The following is an 18,628-nucleotide window of genomic DNA, read 5'->3' as shown; positions in this document are numbered from 1 at the left end:
CACCCAGTCAGGGACATGGGGACCCTCAGGGTACAGAGGCCCAGGGCTATGGAAATCCCAGGGCTGGAGACCCCTGGGGAATGGGAGCCCCTGGGAAAGGCCTCCCCTAGCTTCCTCCAGCACCCCCACCCCTGGTTCCAGTGCTCCTGTCTTCCACCCTTTAGCTGGCAGGCCTGGCTGAGCCTCTGCAGAGCTGTGTAGCCTGTCCCTCCCTGCCACCGCTCCTCCCGACCCATGCTATAGCCGCAGTGGCCTTGGTAAGCCGTCCTCCCAGCCCTGCCTGTTTGCCGAAAGCTGGGACTCCTCCTTCCTGGACCCCAAATAAGGGCTTTGTGTTCTGGGGTCAAACCAGGCTGGAGATGCCCCCATGGTCCAGCCGCTGCCCCTTGGCTGGTCTGCCCCAGGGTGTGGCGTTGGGGACGGCACCCCTCTGTCCTCCCTCTGTGGAGTGCCTGAAGGCTGTGCTGCTGTGCGGGCCAGGTGGTGTGCCCGCTCCTGCCCCTCTAGGTCCCTGCCCCCCAGGAGGGCCATGGAATGGCGGGAGGGGTCAGGGAGGCTGCTGCCGGCTTTTCTGGGTGTTTTCTTTGGTGGCAACTTTACAGATTTGCATTCCTTCCCCGCTTGTCCACAGCCCTGAAACGGTCCAGGACTCAGCATCTTTTCTGATAAATTCTCAGCTGGGCCAGCCTAAAAGGGGCTGAATTTCTGCTTTTCATTCAGGTCCTCCTGTGCCCTATGGAGAGGAAGGCGGAATCCAGGGACCTTGGGAGGGGTTCGGGGGAGCACCCACAGCTTCTGGGCCAGAGGTGTGCCTGCCTGGGGCCACACAGCAACGGTGAGGATAGGTAGGACTCAGGCCACCTCACCAACATCCCTTCCATGTCCAGCACAGAGCCCCTCCTGGATAGGGCATGAGTGGGACCCAGGGAGGGGACTAGTCAGTGTTCGGGGAGCCTGTGTGTGTGTGTGTCAGGGGCTTGCTCTGACATCCAGGCTGGAGTGCAGCAGTGCGATCACAGCTGACTGTGTCCTCAAGCTCCCAGGCTCAAGTGATCCTCCCAACCTCAGCCTCCTGAGTAGCTGGGATTCTAGGTGCACCACCAGGCCTGGCTAATTTTTTAAAATTTTCATAGAATCAGAGACTTACTATGTTGCCCAGGCTGGTTTTGAACTCCTGGCTTCAGGGGATCCTCCTGTCTCTCCCAAGGTGCTCGGATCACAGGCCTGAGCCACTGTGCATGGCCTGGGTCCTTGAGGATCTCACCAGACCCGCTCACTGCTGAGTTTTTTGCTTGGCGTTCGAGGACTTTTGTGGTTTGTCTGAGTTTCCTCTCTGGGCAGTTTCAGATCCTCTTGTGTCTAAGGCGGGCTGTCTGCTCACTCCGACTTTCACCCGACTGGCAAGGGTGGCCTCTGCCTCTCTCTCTGCTGGGCCGGGCAGGCAGCGCCTGTGGGCTCTATAGCATGGGCTTCGTGGGCAGCTGAGTGGGAGACCCGGGGAGGGAGGTGGGCCCCAGGGAGGATCTCTGAGCCTCCGCCGCCTCCTTTGGGAGATGGAGCTCCATCCCTGTCCTGTGGTGCCTGGGGGAGAGCAGCAGTAGCACATCTGGCTCCCCAGGCCTGTCCCCGAAGGACCCACAGCATCCCTGCCAAGGTCCCAGGGACGGAGTGTGTTTGCTGAGGATGAGACTGCTGCTGTGACAGGCAGCTAATGGCCGGGCTGCCTTCCTGAGGGGGCCTTGCCTACACGGCAAAGAGCCCCTCAGAGCGAAGCAGCTGCCAGCAGGCTGTGTGGGAGCCCCTCCCCACAGGAGGACTGAGTGGTAAAATTAGTTCTGCCCTGTCTCCCACCCTTTAGCTGGCAGGCCTGGTTGAGCTCCTATACATGCTCACAGACCCTTCAGGTTCACGTTCTAGCACACTGGCTTCCAGCCCCGCCAGTGTCCAGGGTCCCTGTGAGCCCTGGCGTGGGCCCCCGCTCCCCGAGAAGAGGAGCAAGAGTTTACCCCCAGGAGACCACACCCTCTTCTGCTGCACATTCCCGCAGGGCAGGTACGAGGGGTGAAGGAGGGATAGCAACACAAAGGTTTCATGTGTCTAGACTTTAAGGCACTGGGGTCTCTGGCACTGCTGCCTTCCTCCAGCCCAACTCACTCCACCTGAGTCCATCTGCCCCACCCCTGCCCCACTTCCTCACGGGAGTCTCCTCAGCTTCCTCCCCATCCCATGAAGGTGGAGAGTGGGTGCAAGGCAGAACCCTGGACCCCACAGTTGCTGTGAGGACACAGCATGCAGTGTGTGTGTTGAGGAACAGGGTGCTGGGGGCCTGGGGAGAAGGGAGGTGCGCCCTCTTCCCTCTGAGAAGCTTCCGCGGGCAGGGGCAGCTCTGGGCTGGCCCGTTTCTTCCAGACTCCACTCATTTTCACCCCTCATGTTATCATGAAGCAAATTCCAGACACGTGTAATTCATAGAACTTTCAGTCCAAATCTCTGAAAGATGAGGACTTTTGAAAGGTTATAACTACAATGCCACCGCACCCTCGATACTAACTCTGGTTCCAGAAATACAGCCAGTGTTGAATCAGTGCCCCTTGGCTCCTCCAGCAGGCTCTGCCAGCACACCAGCCCAAGGCACACAGCCTCCAGTGCCCAGCTTTGCTTCACACCCAGTGCCACTGCCTATACCAGCCGTGGGGCCCAGGCCACTCCTTCCTGGACTGTAAAACGGAGCCCTCTTTGGCCACCCACCCACCCTCTTGGTGACACAGTGGGCTGAGCGAGGGACTGAACCCTTTACAGCTGATGCAAGGCTGCCCGTAGTTTGAACCTGTGTATCTGCAGAAGACCGGGTTTGATTTGTGATGTCATCTCAGACCCTGGGGTAGGGGTGCGTGTAGGAGAGACACCTCCAGCCCCTCGGGAAAGGCTCCCCTAGCAGGTTTGACTTTCTGAAGTCCAGAAAGTTGACAGTCACGACAGGAGTAGAGGCAGGTGACACGGAGTGGTCAGACTCCGGCCTGGGGGGATAGGGATGTAACAGTGAGGGGCTGGTCCCTGGCAACCAGACATGATCCTTCTGTTTACTTTGTTTCTGGGAGCTGGGAGAAGTAAAGACCATGTTTGTTTTGGGCAGATGTGTTCTGAACGTCCAACACTGCCGGCCACGCTCCCAGTGTTACCTCTGTTCGTCCACGTGGCACCCTGGAGTGATGCAAGGTCCTCCTCCCTTTGCTGCGGCCCCGGGTGACTTGGGATCTAGGGGCACCTCCTTTTCTCCCCAGCCAAGGGGGCCCATGGTCACACCCAGTTCTAGCCGCTGGCTAGGACGTCCCAGCCCCCAGAATGTCCTTGCGTGAGTGAAGCCGTGGCCTGTGGGGGGCATGACTTTCATGCCTGCCCATGGGCTATGGTGGGAAGCACGGCAGATGACGGCCTTACTGAGCTCTCCACACAAACCATCTCTTCACTCCACAGCGAGGTCAGCCGGGGGTGGCGAGCCGGGCCGTGGATCCGGGTGTGCCGACACCCGGGCGCTCCATGCCTCCCTCACAGGCCCTCTGTGTCTGGTGTGCGGACCCCGTAGTGGCCCCCTACCGCCTTTCTGCATGGCCTCTGTGGCTGGTGTGTGGACCCCGTGGGGGCCCTGTAGTCAGCCCTTTCGGAGTCTCCACTGAACCTTGGGTTCTGGAGGGGCCTTGTGGCTGGCGGCTGGTCCTGCCCTGGGCTGCCTTTGTGTCATTGCTGGCCGTTGGGGGTTGGGGAAGCAGGAGCGCCTCGTTCCGTAACTGCCCAGTGTCCTCTTGCTGTGTGGCCGCCTGCAGGCTGAGGAGCCTGGGGTAGGAAGCCCAGGGTCTTGATCCTAGGCTGTGCCTCCACTGCCCACTGCTGAGTGCTTCGTGTCCGAAAGCCTCGGCGCTCAGGTGGCACCCTGGAGGTGAAGGAGGAAGGGGCCTCAGCTTAGTCGTCTGTACATGTGCGCAATCATTCTGACCTTGCAGGTTTGATGTGGGGATTGCGGGGGTCTCGGCATCAGTGAGCTGAAGGGTTTGTGGCCCTGGCCGACCACCTGTGCTGTTTGTGGTGTTTTCTCCGCTGTCTGCTCCCACCCCACCTCACCCTGCAGAGGAGCCGCCGACATCTGGGCCAGAGGGCGGAGGTGGGGTGAGCGTGGTGTGAAAGCACCTGGCTGTCCTGCTTGTGCGTCCTCTGGGCTGCTCAGAGGCTGGGGTAGGGTGATCCCACCACCGTCCTTCTCTTGTTGGAACCTCCACGTCGATTTGTACCTTAGTCCATCACTGATTTTCAGCTGGCCTGGCCGGTGTCTGTTTCATTGTAATTTCTTTGTGGAAGCCTCAGTTGCCTTTCACATCTCAGGATGGGGCCCCGAGCTCCCCGCACAGACGTGGAAGGTGCGTGGGCTCTGGTCGGGAAGCTCTTTGCCTCATCTCCTTTCCACCGCCCCAGGGGAGGTCTTTCAAGGCGGTCTGCAGGTCACCCTGGTTCTTTCCAGCGTCCGTGTGGGGCTCCCTCACACACATGCCTTCGGGTTTCTTCCTCTTCTCTGTCTGGACAGTGGAGACACTGAGGGTGGCAGAGCTAGGCGCTGGCTGAGGTTTTTGTCTGTCCACCCACTGCACTTGGAGGGAAGGCGTCTGCGGACGGGACTGGCCTTCAGCCCCAGAGGGGATGATGTGGTGTGAACGTGCTGCGGACGGGGGGACCTGAGGCACTGAGCCCGTCTCAGCGGTTCCTCCCCGTAGGACTCTGGGAGTCGAACACTCTCCCACAGGGAGGGTCACCCTGGGCTCTCACCTGACTCGTCTTCTGGTCTCGTCTTGCCCGGCGTGGTCCTTACCAGGTGGTGGGTCTCGGTACCTGGTAGCGGAGAGGGCTTGAAGGGGATGCCACTCCTTTGCCCTCTGGCTGCCCTCCCTCCCCGCCCCTCCCACTGGCTGGTGCCAGGCTGCCTGGGGGCTCTGCTTCTGTGCTGAGGGCTTGTTGGGGAGGCAGGGCCACTTGTCATGGCATCGTGTTGTCCTCAAGTTTTTGCAAAAATCTGAGTGTGTGTGGGGTCGGTGTCTCAGAGGGCAGGTTGGTGTTCCAGGAGAGGTGAGGTGAGGTCACCATACCTCGCCACCAGGGGTGGGGCAGTCGCCTGCCAGTGTGTGCCAGGGGTTTTTTACACTGCACCCCTCAGCTTCCAGGTCTTGTTGGGGTCGGTGTGTTTCTGCCAGGTAGCAGAGCTGGAGGCGAGCTGCACCCTCAGGGCCTGTAGTGACCACTGGCATTCAGTGAGCACATGCTGGCACCAGGCGCAGCCCTAGAGCTTTAACCACATTGGCCGGGATTTCCCTGGCAGCACCAGGAGGGCTCCTGGGCTGGGCCTCGGGCGGCTCTGCAGTGGCTGGTGGGCTTGTGCCAACCAGAGCCCAGGGCGCCCCTCCCTCTGCCTTGCTCAAGCTCACAGTCCATAGCTGGGCGGGGCTGCCTTCCCCACCCAGGACGAGGCCTGCACTCCGGTGTCCATGGCCGGAGCTGGGCTCCTACTCAGCCTCTGGTTTGGAACAGTGGGCGGGTGGCTGGAAGTAGGTGGCTTGAAGGGCCTCGTCTGGCCAGGCGTTGTGTCCCAATGGCAGCAGAAGCAGGCCCCCACGTTGAGCTGTGACCGTCTATCCTCATGCTTGGAGGAAGCTGGCCTGCAGCCGGGGAGCCTTCGTTTGTCCCATGACCACTCCCACACCCCCAAAGGTCAGTTTCAGCCCCATTTCCTGGCCCCTGGGCCTGTGCAGCAGCAGTGGCTACTGGGAATTTCCTCCCATGACTGACACCTGGGAGCTGACATCTGGGCCCTGGGAGGCGGCAGCAGCACAGCCTGGGCCTTCTGTCGGTGCTGCCCGGCAGTCTCAGCGGAGCTGCGTGTGGTGCTTGGTGCCCGTCACTGGCGTGAGCTCTCTCTGTGCCTGACTCCTCCACCCTCAGGAGCCTCGTGGGGAAGTGGAAGGACCAGGTCGTGTGGCTGGCCCCGGCGTCTGTGCTGCCTGGGGCCCAGCAGAACGGGTGTTCTGGGAGGTACCTGGAGACCTTGGGAGGGCAAGAGCCTGCTGCTGTCCAGGCATTGAGGGAGGGCTGCAAGTCACAGGAGACAGGACGCAGGTCTCAGGACTCGGTCACTCTGGGTCGCCCCAGGCCCCACCAGCCAGGGTGGGGCTGGACTCACTTTCACTCTGAGTCACATGGAGCTCCTGGGAGGTTTTGAGCAGACCAGTGACCTGATCTGACTTGGTTTTAACAGGATCGCCCTGCGGTACGGGCTAGGCGGTCCTTGCGGGGCAGAGCAGGGAGCCCTGCTGGGAGGGCTTCATGGAAATCCTAGCAAGTGGTGGTAGTGAGGGGCAGTGCCGCCACCCTCTGGCCTGGGGCAGCAGGAAGAGAGGCGTTTGGGGGACCCCAGGTTTGTGCCCAGCACAGCAGCTCTGTGACTGGGGTGAAGACACAGAAACCGGCGCAGCTGCCCTCCCCACCAGGGTTGCGGCCTGGGGCTGTGAGCAGCGGCTTGGTGAGATTGAGGGGCATGGAGGCACCCGCTCACCCCAGGAGGGCGTGGAAGAGGTTGGGTATGAGGGGCTTCCCTGGATGAGACCTTGGCACAGGTGGACGCTCCTGGAGTTGAGACACGTTCTCTCGTGCAGGCATGCTTGGTGGGTGAGCTGTGTTGCGTGTAGCTTTGAAGCCCTTTCCACTCTGGGGTGGGGTGGGAGGAAGTGAGGTTGCCATGCAGGGTGCTGACAACATTGAACATCCAGCTTGGGGAGGGGCTCCCGGTTTGCAGCATTTGCCCATTGCTGGGGTGTAACTGCCAACCGGGGCAGATTTCAGGAGATCAACCAGATGTCAGCCAGCTCACAGACTTCCCTTAGTCTTGACTGTCTGCCCCGAGCATCTACAAGTGGCTGGTTCTGGGGCCGGAGCCGGCTCCTCCCATGGCAGAGCTGCTGCCTGGGCTCCGAGGGGAGCCTGCAGCCCTGACCTGTCTGTCAGTTATACGAGCGCAGGAAAGGCTCAAATGGCAGCAAGGGACGAGGCTGAAGTTGAAGTCCCAGGCGCTGGGTTAGAGCTCTTCACGTCTGCCCCACACCTTTACAGGTAGACCCGGGGCTACACCGCAGGGCCCTGGCCATGGTTGGAGGCCTGCATACATTCTCCACTCTGCAGCGTTCCTGTGGGTGCTCTCGACTGTCTGTGCCCACCTGGGACACGCAGGGTGGCGGTGGCCTCTTCCTGCCAGCCCTGCCTGTGGCCAGCCAGTCGGGGCCAGGGAAGCCCCAGCATCTTGCATGTACAGAGCTCCCCGTGGTCAGCTGGGGTGTGGAGGTCGGCAGGGTCTGAGCCACCGCTCCCACCTCTCTGATTGGCCGAGAGTCAGGCCGGGTCACAACCACGCTGCCATCACAAACCTGGGCTTTTGTTCTCCTGGTTACGATAGAACCTCACTGCTTGGCCTCGCTCGGGGGTGCCACCTCCCCGCACCGTGTTTGGGTCTGCAAACGTCTGTGTTGTGCCGGCCCCACTTCCCGTGGCTGTATTGGGCCCACATCGTGGCTGTCCACGCATGGGTCACTCTTCAGAACATTGTCGTGGCCAAGCTGTCAGAGCCCAGTAGCAACTAGTCGGCCCCCACGAGTGGTTGGTTGGTGGGCAGAAGGCTGCCAGTGGCTGAGTCCCTTGGCACACCTGCCTCCCAGCGTGTGCCCCAAGCGCCCACCTGGGAGCAAATGGCATGTGCCTGAGCTCCCTCCACCACCCAGGCCTTCCCTCCCGGGCCTGAGAGCAGTGGTTGGAGAGTCGTCCTGAGCTGGTGGCGCTTGGCTTGAGCAGCTTTCCCGACAGCCACTCACCTGGGTGGCTGGGCAACGGGGGTGAGTGAGTGGAGCAGGCCCTGCTGGGGCTTGACAGGTGCCCTCCAGAGCCTGCCGTGGCTGGGAGAGGTGGGGGTCCCCAAGGTGACTGGCCTGCCCGTCTGTTGTGCGTCCTCACTGCAGTTGTCGCCTGGTTGGGCCCGGAAATGGGACGTCGCGCCTCCTCGGGGAGTGTAGAAGCAGCCAGGGCCTCTCCAAGCCGCTGCTGTGACAGAAAGTGAGCGAGCTGCCAGAGGATGTCCACCACCACGACCGTCGCCCCCGCGGGGATCCCGGCAGCCCCGGGGCCTGTGAACCCACCGCCCCCGGAGGTCTCCAACCCCAGCAAGCCCGGCCGCAAGACCAACCAGCTGCAGTACATGCAGAATGTGGTGGTGAAGACGCTCTGGAAACACCAGTTCGCCTGGCCCTTCTACCAGCCCGTGGACGCAATCAAACTGAACCTGCCGGTGCGTAGCTGCTGCCTCCCCAAGAGCCACGTTCTGCTGCTGCTGTCCTCTGTCCCCCTCGTGCTGCCCCCACTCCTGGAAAGACTGCCATTCTGGCCTTAGGAAGGTGCTGCTAAGCTGGGGACAGCCTGTGCCTCAGGAAGCCCACAGCATGAAGGCACACAGCGGTCACGTGGGCGTGGGAGAGTCGAGGGCGGCTGCCCCAGGTGCAGGAAATAGGGAGAAGCCACGCGCGTCTGGGAGGAAAGCAGGTGGACGGTGATGGGGCTTAGGAGTCGAGGTTCACTGGGGCCGCCTTCTGCCTCACTGGCTCCTGCAGGATGGCCCATCTGCCAGCTTGGCGAGCCCACTTGGAGTTAGAGGCAGAGATGTTGAGGCCTGCCTTCTGGATGATGGTGCCCTCAGCTGCATGCTCGTTTTTGACCTGGGCCCAAATAGACAAACCCTGAGCATTGCAGAGGAAGCCCTGGGCTGGTGCTTGGTGGCCTGGGCTCTAGGCTCTGCGAGGCCCTGGTCACCTGCAGGTTTAGACCCCGGAAGGTTTGGCCCCATCTCCAGTATGTAGACCTGTCCTGGGGTCTGCCCTAGCCCTGTGGGCTCCCCTCTGCACATGCTTGGGGTCCGGAGAGAGGTTAGGCAGGAGTTTGGAGCTGGCCAAGTGCCCACCTCACCATAGCCCACTGCTGTCAGAGATCAGAAAGTGCCTCTGGGCCAGCCCCAGTCCTCAGTCCACTTGGGAAGGCCAGGCTGTATCCTCTTGGGAATTGCGAAAATAATTATGTAGAATCTTTCGGTAATGCCTCTGAAAATCTCTTTCCTAGGATTATCATAAAATAATAAAAAACCCAATGGATATGGGGACTATTAAGAAGAGACTAGAAAATAATTATTATTGGAGTGCAAGCGAGTGTATGCAGGACTTCAACACCATGTTTACAAATTGTTACATTTATAACAAGGTAAGACTAACAAGGTAAGACGCCGGCCCAGAATGCCGCTTGCAGTCAGGATTCGGGTGCTGTGTGGCGTGGATCCCCTGGCCATTCTTGCCAGTGCCAGGTGGACCTGGGCGCTTTGCAGCAGCTCTTGGGCAGGCTCAAAGCACATCACCTGGCCGGGTGCCATGGCTCACACCTGTAATCCCAGCACTTTGGGAGGCCGAGGTGGGCGGATCTCTTGAGCGCAGGAGTTTGAGATCAACCTGTGCAACATGATGAAACCCCATCTCTACTAAAAATACAAAAAAATTAGCCGGGTGTGGTGGCACCTGTAATCCCAGCTACTTGGAAGGCTAAGGCAGGAGAATCAGTTAAACCTGGGAGGTGGAGGTTGCAGTGAGCCGAAATCGTGCCACTACACTCCAGCCTGGGTGACAGAGCAAGATTTCGTCCGGAAAAAAAAAAAAAAATGTATATGTATGTATGTATACGTATGTGTGTATATGTTATATATATTCATTTAGTTCTCTCCTGTGTTGCCAAATGTTAAATTTTAAGTATTTTTTTGAGCTACAACTAATAATGTCCTTTGCAAGCACACAGCTCCTTTCCTGACCTGGACTCTCTGTGTCTTCAGCCCACAGATGACATTGTGCTAATGGCCCAAGCCTTAGAGAAAATTTTTCTACAAAAAGTGGCCCAGATGCCCCAAGAGGAAGTTGAATTATTACCCCCTGCTCCAAAGGGCAAAGGCCGGAAGCCGTCTGCGGGAGTCCAGAGCGCAGGTACAGGGAGCCAGGGTGGGCAAGGGGCGGGGCCTCTGTGCAGCGGCCCACCGATGGATGGGCTGGGACGCGAGTCCCTTAGCCATCTGAGCTGTTTCCCGTCTGTCGTGAAGAGCTCATGGGTGCTGGGTCTTGGCTGAGTGTGGCCTGTGGGTGATGTTGGAGGGGCAGCTAGCCCAGGGATACAGAAGATATTAATGCTGGAGCTGCTTTTGAGCCCACTCTGGGGAGGAGCTCATGGTCTGGGAGGATCGCCTGTCCCTGCTCTTCACCTCCCAAATCCTGCTCCCCCTTCCAGCTCCAGCCTTGAAGTCACTTCTTCCATGACGCCTGGGGCCTGTGCCCCTCCTAGGACTTTGTCTCTTCAGCACTCATTTTATTCTCTGTGACCTGAGAGTCACTGTCACCTGCCTGGCTCCCTGGTCAAGTAAGACCGCCTCTCCTTGTTGGGGAGCACGGTGGTGATTAGTGCTGTGAGCCCTGGGATCCCACCTGGCCTGGAAACCCGGCCCGCAGGCGTGTCCAGATGGAAAGGCTGACCGAGCGGGATGGTCAGTGCCGTGTGCTGTCCCGTGTTGCAGATGGGAGAAGCTGGGGGCTTAAGTACGGCCACAGCCTTGGTCACTCAGCTAGTTACTGAGGGAACCGAGTTCGGTACCAGCTTTCTGTGACTCCAGGGTGGCCCTTGACTGCCAGGCCATGGGACTGCCCTGGCTTCCTTGTTCTGCCTCCTATGGTCTGTGGCAGGGGTCTCCCCTTCATGCGGGGAGCCCTCAGCCAAGATGAGCCAGAGCAGTCCTGCCCCCAAGATGCAGGGTCGGGGGCATCTCAGCCTGGAGGGCTCTTCTGGCTGGGGGTTTTGGCAGCACAGAGCTGGCCCCCATGTTCTGGCTGGAGGGGTGGCACTGGAAGCTTCTGGAAATACTAGTAGAGCCCGGCATGCCAAATGTCCCTTCCTTGTCTTGAAGGTACGCAGCAAGTGGCGGCCGTGTCCTCTGTCTCCCCAGCGACCCCCTTTCAGAGCGTGCCCCCCACTGTCTCCCAGACGCCTGTCATCGCTGCCACCCCTGTACCAACCATCACTGCAAACGTCACGTCGGTCCCAGTCCCCCCAGCTGCCGCCCCACCTCCTCCTGCCACACCCATCGTCCCTGTGGTCCCTCCTACGCCGCCTGTCGTCAAGGTGAGCACCCTGAGTCCGGACGGCTGGGGCGTCCGAGCCCAGCCAGGGTTCCTGAGGTCAGGGCAGGAGCGGCGGGCGGGGGGCTCCCGTCTTTCCCTGAGTGCCGGCTCCTGGGAGTGGCTCTCTCCGCGCCCTGGGAGGTCAGGCCGTTGTTCCTGACGCAGATGAGGAGACCTAGGCCTGGGGAGCTGAAGGTCACACAGCTGGTAAGGGAGGGCCTGGCTGAACTTGAACCCCAGCTTCTCTGGCCAGAATCCCTGGCCAAGGGCTCGGTCAAGGTGGGGAAGGTGTGGGAGAGAAGCAAAGGTCGGGGGGTCCCAGTCCTCCCCTGCTCACAGCCAGGAGTGTGGTGCCAGCTGTACCCACCTGGGTGCATTGTGAGGTGCCGGCACCCAAGCCGGCCCCGCCTGTGGGCTCCACATGGGAGCATGGGGACCCGCCTATCCTGCGCCCCACTTGGCTGGGAGCTTTTCACAGTGGGCCGTGTTGGTCTCGGCAGGGAGTGGGTGCTCCCTGCAAGATTTGGGGCTAGCGAGGCCTGGTGAGTCTCCTGCTTTGGGCAGGGCCCGTGCCAGGCACTTATGTGTATTATCTTCTTCGATTTGATCCTCACAGCAACCCTCTGGGCAGACAGTATTTCCCCCATCTTACAGATGAGGAAGCGGGCGCTCAAAGGGGTTAAATGGCTCGCCCAAGGTAAAACGCCACCTCCGTTGCTTCCCCTCCCCGTGGCCTTCACTGCCTGCACTTATGGGTGGCCCCCGGCCAAGCCGCCTCCCCCAGCGGGGGCTGTTTCTGGAGCATGTCCCATTTGCCACGGCCAGATGAGTCCGTCCCTGCTCCCACCCGCCCTCTGCGGCACGCGCCTGGCGCTTGGCAGCCCGTGGGCGCCTGTCAAGTGTTGTGGATAGCCGGCTCCGGCCCCTGCCAGTCCGAGGGTGGCGGCTTGGCTGGGCAGTGACTGTGGGTGGCTCTTTAGACGGCAGGTGCCGTGGGCTGGCTCCTCTCCCGCTGGGCTAAGATTAGAAGCCGGCTGAGCTGGTCTCAGGGTGCACACTGAGCCCTGGCCCCGGAACGCTGAGGTGATGCCCATGGGTGCTGGGTGCTGAGGCCCTTGCAGGCTGCCCAGAGAGACCTGCACACCCCCAGGGGGCCTGGACATTAAACATGAGTGTCTGCCTGGTGCCTGGCTCCGCCCCCAGGACACACCCGTGGAAGGCTCTGTGGGTCGTCTCCCTCCTTTCCTTGCTTGAAATAGCCTTCAGTGGCTCCCATTGCCGCCGGGATGGAGTCCAGACTCGCCCACTCACCCCCTGAAGTCCCTTGTTCCCAGAGCTGCTGTGGCTGCTTCATGCCTCCTGGTTGGGCTGCCCCTGCCCTGTGTCCGGAATGCTCTCCTGCCTCCTCCTTGTCCCGCAAAACTTGTGTTTGTCTGCGGAGCCCCCGCTGTCAGGCCCTTGTCTGGAAGTTTCCTGCTGGTCTCTAAAAGCAGGGAGTTCCCAGGTCTCTGCAACGCCGAGGTCCCCGGGTCCTGGCCTGGGTGCTTGTTAGGTGTCTGGTGAATTGCATGCAGCACCTCACACGGCTTGGGGTGTGAGGGGCGAGCCCACCGGGGACCCCTGAGCCCTCGGGGCTAAGGGAGAGAGGGGTCTCCCCACGCCCAGGTGAGGGCGGGTTTCAGAGTTGAGCCTGAGGGAGAGTCCCAGCCTCACCACTGCCAGCTGTGTGACCTTGGGCCAGTGACATGGCCCCTGAGCCTTGGTGTCCTCTCCTGTGGGGCCGTGCATGTGGCCGCTTAGCCCGGCGCCAGGCAGGCAGACAGACAGTGCCCCAGAAACGCGGCTGCAGCGACATGCGTCTTTGGGGCGGCGGCCTGGTTTCCGGGGCTCACTGGTTATTTCACTGTCGCAGAAAAAGGGCGTGAAGCGGAAAGCAGACACAACCACTCCCACGACGTCGGCCATCACTGCCAGCCGGAGTGAGTCACCCCCGCCGTTGTCAGACCCCAAGCAGGCCAAAGTGGTGGCCCGGCGGGAGAGTGGTGGCCGCCCCATCAAGCCTCCCAAGAAGGACCTGGAGGACGGCGAGGTGCCCCAGCACGCAGGCAAGAAGGGCAAGCTGTCAGAGCACCTGCGCTACTGCGACAGCATCCTCAGGGAGATGCTGTCCAAGAAGCACGCGGCCTACGCCTGGCCCTTCTACAAGCCGGTGGACGCCGAGGCCCTGGAGCTGCACGACTACCACGACATCATCAAGCACCCGATGGACCTCAGCACTGTGAAAGTACGTGGCTGCGCGGCAGGCCCTGCTCTGCCCACGTCCTGCGGATCTGCCGTGGGTGCTAATGTCTTGTGCCGGCTGAGTGGGGGCTCTCCGGGAGCAGGGTCTCGCCTGCTGGAGAAGCGCACCCTCCGGGCTGGCCCCTGCGGCCCTGGCTGTGGCTGGCAGGGCCCAGCGAGAAAGGTGTGCCCTGCCCGTGGGTCCCGGAGTCTGTGGCTCTGTTGTTTATTCCCATCAACCCCATTTGGTGATTTAATTGATTTCCTTCCCAACTCCTATTCTGTATCATCAGGTCAGGGGGCCCCTAGATCTGGGCCACTCTCACAGTTGGCTCAAGTTTTAAAGCTATACTTTGCCTCCCTCAAGCCCTGGATACAGGCGCCTCACAGCAGACCGGAGTGAGGCGGCCGGTGGGGATGGCCTGGCTTCTGTCCCTTAAGTGCCTCCAAGCCCCACCCCCTCACCAGACGGAAGCGGGCCCTGGGCGGGTGGCAGAGCTGAGACTGAGAGCCTGACCTCCCCCATGCCCGTCTTCTCGAGGCGGCAGCCTCTGCCTGGGCTCTTGTGTGCCTCGCAGCAGGTCAGAGTGAGTCTGGTCCCGGTGGGGGGTGGCGGGGCGGGTGGGGAGTGGCATTTGAGCTGCGCCGCCCCAAGGCAGGGTGAGCTCCACCAGGTCTTCCCTGAGCGCCTTTCCAAACTTCTGGCTGGCACCTGGTCTCCCTCTGGGAGAGCTCTGAGCCAGCTCCCAGGGACATGCAGGCGGTGGAGGTGTGGCCAGCCTCCTCCGCCAACTGCTGGTGGCCCTGGGAAGAGCTGCTGGGAGCCCTGTTGGGCAGTTTTTTGTTTTCATCCTGGAAAGCCAGTTGCAGTTATTCTCCACCCCCTGAACCAGGATCCCCTGATGAAAGCCTTTTCTTCCCTGGTTGACTGGATCTCAGCCGGGACAGACCTGGCTGGCTCAGGCCCCAGTGCCGGGTGCACAGTCAGGCGAAAGCGATGAGCGCGGCTGCCTGACTTCACTGTCGTGGGTGGGGAAGCTGAGGGCCAGAGCCACGTGGCTCAGAAGCTGCCAGGAGCGTCGGCTCCAGCCTCCAGGGCCAGGGTTTGTGTGCCTGTACCACAGCACAGTAACAGGAATTTCTGGAACATCATTGGGGGTTCCAGCGTTTGTGCCAGACTGAAGCTCAGCTTAATTCCGTTTTGGTCGAAGGGTCTGATTTGCCCTTGAAACCATAATAAAGAAGCTCTAGAAAACCAGTTCACTTTAAAGTTGTGATCTGCTTTGTTCGGAGCTTCCCACCTCTGTCTGTCCTGGCGTGAGGAGAAGCCAGGTGCCGTGGCAGCCCCTGCTGCCTGCGAGTGTGGCCCAGACGCCGCGGGGAAGGGGCATGAATCAGCAAGAGAGGCCTCAGGACCTGTAGATTTTACAGATGGAGCTTTTGGGGATGGTTTGCCCCGGCACATGCTAAAACAGAAAAACAAGCTTTTCTCCCAACATCAGAGGCTTTCAGGTCCCTCTGTGCTCCCGGGTTCTTTCTGCCAGCCCTTCTTTCTGGATGGGTCTCATGTCCGAGTGCACAGGGTACAGGCCGTGAATTGGCGGGCGCCCTCTGCGGGTTAGGACCCAGCCCCTCCATCTCACTGGCACCTGGGTGAATGCAGCCTGGACCCCATGGGGCGGTCGGGGTAGATTCGCCCTGCCCTTGCGTGTGTCCTCCCTCGAGGTCCCCGACAAGGTCCCTCTCCTTGAAGCTGTCCCGGGATGGGAAACCCACTCCCTCCGGCACAGTGTGACCTCTTTTTGCCCCAACTGGTGTGTTCCTAGTGGCCACCTTGGAAACATCTGTCGACGGTCCTGCCTCTGGCCGCTCCCTGGCCAAGCCACCTGCACCTCCCAGCTCTGGGGACTGACTGTGTGCCCCTCCTCACCCCTGCCACCTGGGACTGTCTGCCCAGGCCTTGGCCTCAGTTCTCCGCTTGCCAAAGCCAGGTGGGACCTGCGGTGGGTTTTGCTCTAGGGTCTCTGTGTGGCCGAGTAAACGTGGGTGGGTGTCGGCCCACACGCCCCCATTGCCTCCACTGCTGTGGGGTTCAGTAACTGCCGCTGGACACAACATGGAGTCCCTTAGGTCCAGCTAGGCCCCTGGGATACCGGGGTGCTTCTGTAAGACGCAAGCTGGCTAACAGCTACTGGCTTCCTCAAGGGAGAAATAACATTTCCTTGTGTAGACTGAGCAGGCCCCTGTCGTTGGTGGAATCTGACTTTGCCGCAGCCTCACGCCGCCCCGGGGCTGCCGATGGCATGTCGGCGTGTGAAGATTTACCCACTTTGTGTGAAGGGACGCTCTGGACAAGGAAGGGGCTAAGGGACACCCGCGGGAACCCGGGATTTCTCGTTGAGCGCCTTTTTCTTCCAACCGGGAGATCTGTCTCTGGAGTCCCAGACCCTCCCTGCCAAGCCATCGAGTCACCCTCTCACGTCCTCACTTAGAGCTTCCTTGTATGAGGTGCCGGAGAGCTGGGGTGTCCTGCTGGCCAGGCCGGTAGGCACTGTCCTGGAGCTGGCAGTGGCTCCTGCTCCGGTGTTCATCTCGTGGGGTGTGGCAGAGAGTCCTGAGGCCACAGGCCGCGCTCACTGACCCCTGTCGCTGTGTGTTGCAGAGGAAGATGGATGGCCGAGAGTATCCAGACGCACAGGGCTTTGCTGCTGATGTCCGGCTGATGTTCTCGAATTGCTACAAATACAATCCCCCAGACCACGAGGTGGTGGCCATGGCCCGGAAGCTCCAGGTAACCCGAGGTTGGGCACAGGTGGGGCGGCTCAGCTCGGCGCTGTGGGCATCCTGGCCTCGGTGTGGGGTGGGTGCCCGGGTAATTGTCCAGCTGAGGAGGGCCTCAGCCTCATTCCCTCAACACATTTTTCCCGAGTGCCAACCAGGTCCTGCCAGGCTCTGAGCTGGGTTCCAGGAGCTGCCGCTGGGGCAGGGCAGCTGGTGAGCAGGCGGGACCGCTGGGACTCCGTGGGGGTGTCGCAGCAGTGAGCCTTTCCCACCAGGGGCTGGCGCATGTACCAGGTGGGAGGGCAGATGCCCTTTCTCCTGTGGCTTCACCGACTGTAGTTTCCAGCAAGTCTCTGTGGCAAGGAGAGGCTTGGACACTAGCCTGACAGTGCAGCCGGTGGATGAATTAGATGACAGTGGCTTGTGTAGCATTTTGCTTTTCTGACAACAGAAGTAAAAGGCAGATTGGAGAAGATGCAGGAAGCAGTGGGATGTCTTAAGGGAAAACAGGAGTGTCTTGGTCTGGCTCTCAGCACAGGGACTTTGTGAACATGCACAGACCTCACAGAGATATTTGTGTTTGTGTGTGGACGTCTGTGCGTGTGTGGACCTGTGTGCGTGCACGTGTGTGCGTGTGTGGACCTGTGTGCGTGCACGTGTGTGCGTGTGTGGACCTGTGTGCGTGCACGTGTGTGCGTGTGTGGACCTGTGTGCGTGCACGTGTGTGTGCGTGTGGACCTGTGTGCGTGCACGTGTGTGCGTGTGTGCGTGTGTGGACCTGTGTGCATGCTCCTGCCTGCATGTACATTTTTCTGCCAAAGTCCAGGTCCTGCACACGTATTTTGGTGTGGGTGGATGCGCCAGAATCTATTCTTACCTTTTCTGATTGTGATCGCAGGTGGTTTGCTTTTATCAATAACAGCACCCCTATTATAAATGTTATTTAATCAAAGGACTTGATTTTGGGAGGAAAGGGGAGAATTATGGGTACGTGTTCTCTTCCAGCGTGCTTTTCCTTTTCACGGGACCCAGAATGTTGTGTAAGATGTTCACAGTCCTTGCACAGACTGTTTTGAAATCCCCGAGCAGCCCGTGGTATTATTGCGGATGACACAGGACCCATAAAAGGGGCAGAGAGAGAAACTCGTTCCCGCCCTGCGGGTCCTGCTGCCTTTCCCACCCTCCCATGCACAGGGCCTGCCCAAGGTCCTCTCCCAGGCACTGCTGCCATTGCCACCCTCTCTCTGCACTGGGTCCTGCGGGGGATGATGGCAGAGTGGTCCTGGAGGTCCCATTACATCCAGAGGAAGCCATCAGAACCCCGGTTTTATACCGAGACCTTGCTCACTGTGTCTTGAACCCAAAAGACCTCGCAAAGCCCAGTCTTCTGGAGCCTGGTAAATGCTGGGTTGAGTTTAACGAGGGAGCTGAGCATAGAGGATGGAAACCCAGGCTTGCAGACCAAGCAGGGACGCCGGCAGCTCTGCCCCCCCTACTCCTGCAACAGGTGCTGTTGGATAGACATGGTGCTCACGCCTGTAATCCCAGCACTTTGGGAGGCGGAGGTGGGAGGATCACTTGAGGCCAGGAGTTTGAGATGAGCTGTCTCTAAAACAGATTTTCAAAACGAGCCACGTGTGGTGGTGTGTCCCTAGTACCAGCTACTCAGGAGAGTGAGATGGGTGGATCACCTGAGCCCAGGCATTTAAGACTGCAGCGAGCTGTGATTGCACTGCACTCCAGCCTGGGCAACAGAGTGAGACCCTGAGGCTGATGGATTTCCATGACTGAACACTATTTAGCAATTGTACCATTTTATCAATTGAGCTGTGGGGTTAGAGCCCAACAGCAAAATGACCTGACCTGAATGACCTTCAAGATTGTCAACCGAATGGGGGCCTGGATCGCTGCTCTGTGGGTTGGGTTGCCTCTGGGGACATCTGAGAGGAGAGCCCGGGATATGAGAGCCTGGGGTGGGCTTTTGCAGAGCTGGGTCCAGCCTGAACAGTGGAGGCACATCATGTGTGCAGACGGTGTGGATTCAGGTTTCTGGGCTTGGCAAAGAAATCTCTCATTTCCGTGTCACTGTGCATCCCTGTCTTCACTGAGCCTGGGCGGCCCGGGGAGGGGCGTGTGCTGAGAGGGGCTACTGAGGGCCTAGGTCCTGGTCCAAAGGCTTTCCAAAGTCAATTTTGATAGGAAGTTCAGGTGTGATGGCTCACACCTGTAATCTCAGCACCTTGGGAGGCCAGGGTGGGAGGATCACTTGAGCTCAGGGGTTCAAGACCAGCCTGGGG

At 60.2% G+C, this 18,628-nt stretch overlaps 1 protein-coding gene across 4 annotated transcripts in view; it reads left to right on the top strand.

Moving 5' to 3' along the window:
* LOC105471880 (bromodomain containing 3) overlaps positions 1–18,628 on the top strand; it is a 37,114-nt gene that overhangs the window by 6,726 nt on the left and 11,760 nt on the right. Inside the window, exons 1-7 of one of the 4 annotated variants that reach the window (XM_071078568.1) lie at positions 2,765–7,916; positions 8,040–8,365; positions 9,187–9,324; positions 9,941–10,088; positions 11,057–11,271; positions 13,183–13,554; positions 16,213–16,341. In XM_071078568.1, coding sequence (XP_070934669.1) covers positions 8,153–8,365; positions 9,187–9,324; positions 9,941–10,088; positions 11,057–11,271; positions 13,183–13,554; positions 16,213–16,341 — 1,215 coding nt within the window. In that variant the 5' untranslated portion in view covers positions 2,765–7,916; positions 8,040–8,152. Of the gene's footprint in view, positions 1–2,764; positions 7,917–8,039; positions 8,366–9,186; positions 9,325–9,940; positions 10,089–11,056; positions 11,272–13,182; positions 13,555–16,212; positions 16,342–18,628 lie in introns of those variants that run through there. The other 3 variants (XM_071078567.1, XM_011724680.2, XM_071078566.1) reach the window with 3 other exon arrangements.

Source organism: Macaca nemestrina, chromosome 14 (assembly GCF_043159975.1).
Source record: "Macaca nemestrina isolate mMacNem1 chromosome 14, mMacNem.hap1, whole genome shotgun sequence".
Taxonomy (NCBI): Eukaryota; Metazoa; Chordata; class Mammalia; order Primates; family Cercopithecidae; genus Macaca; species Macaca nemestrina.
Note: the sequence above shows the minus strand (reverse complement) of the source record. Positions and strands in the feature narration are given on the sequence as shown.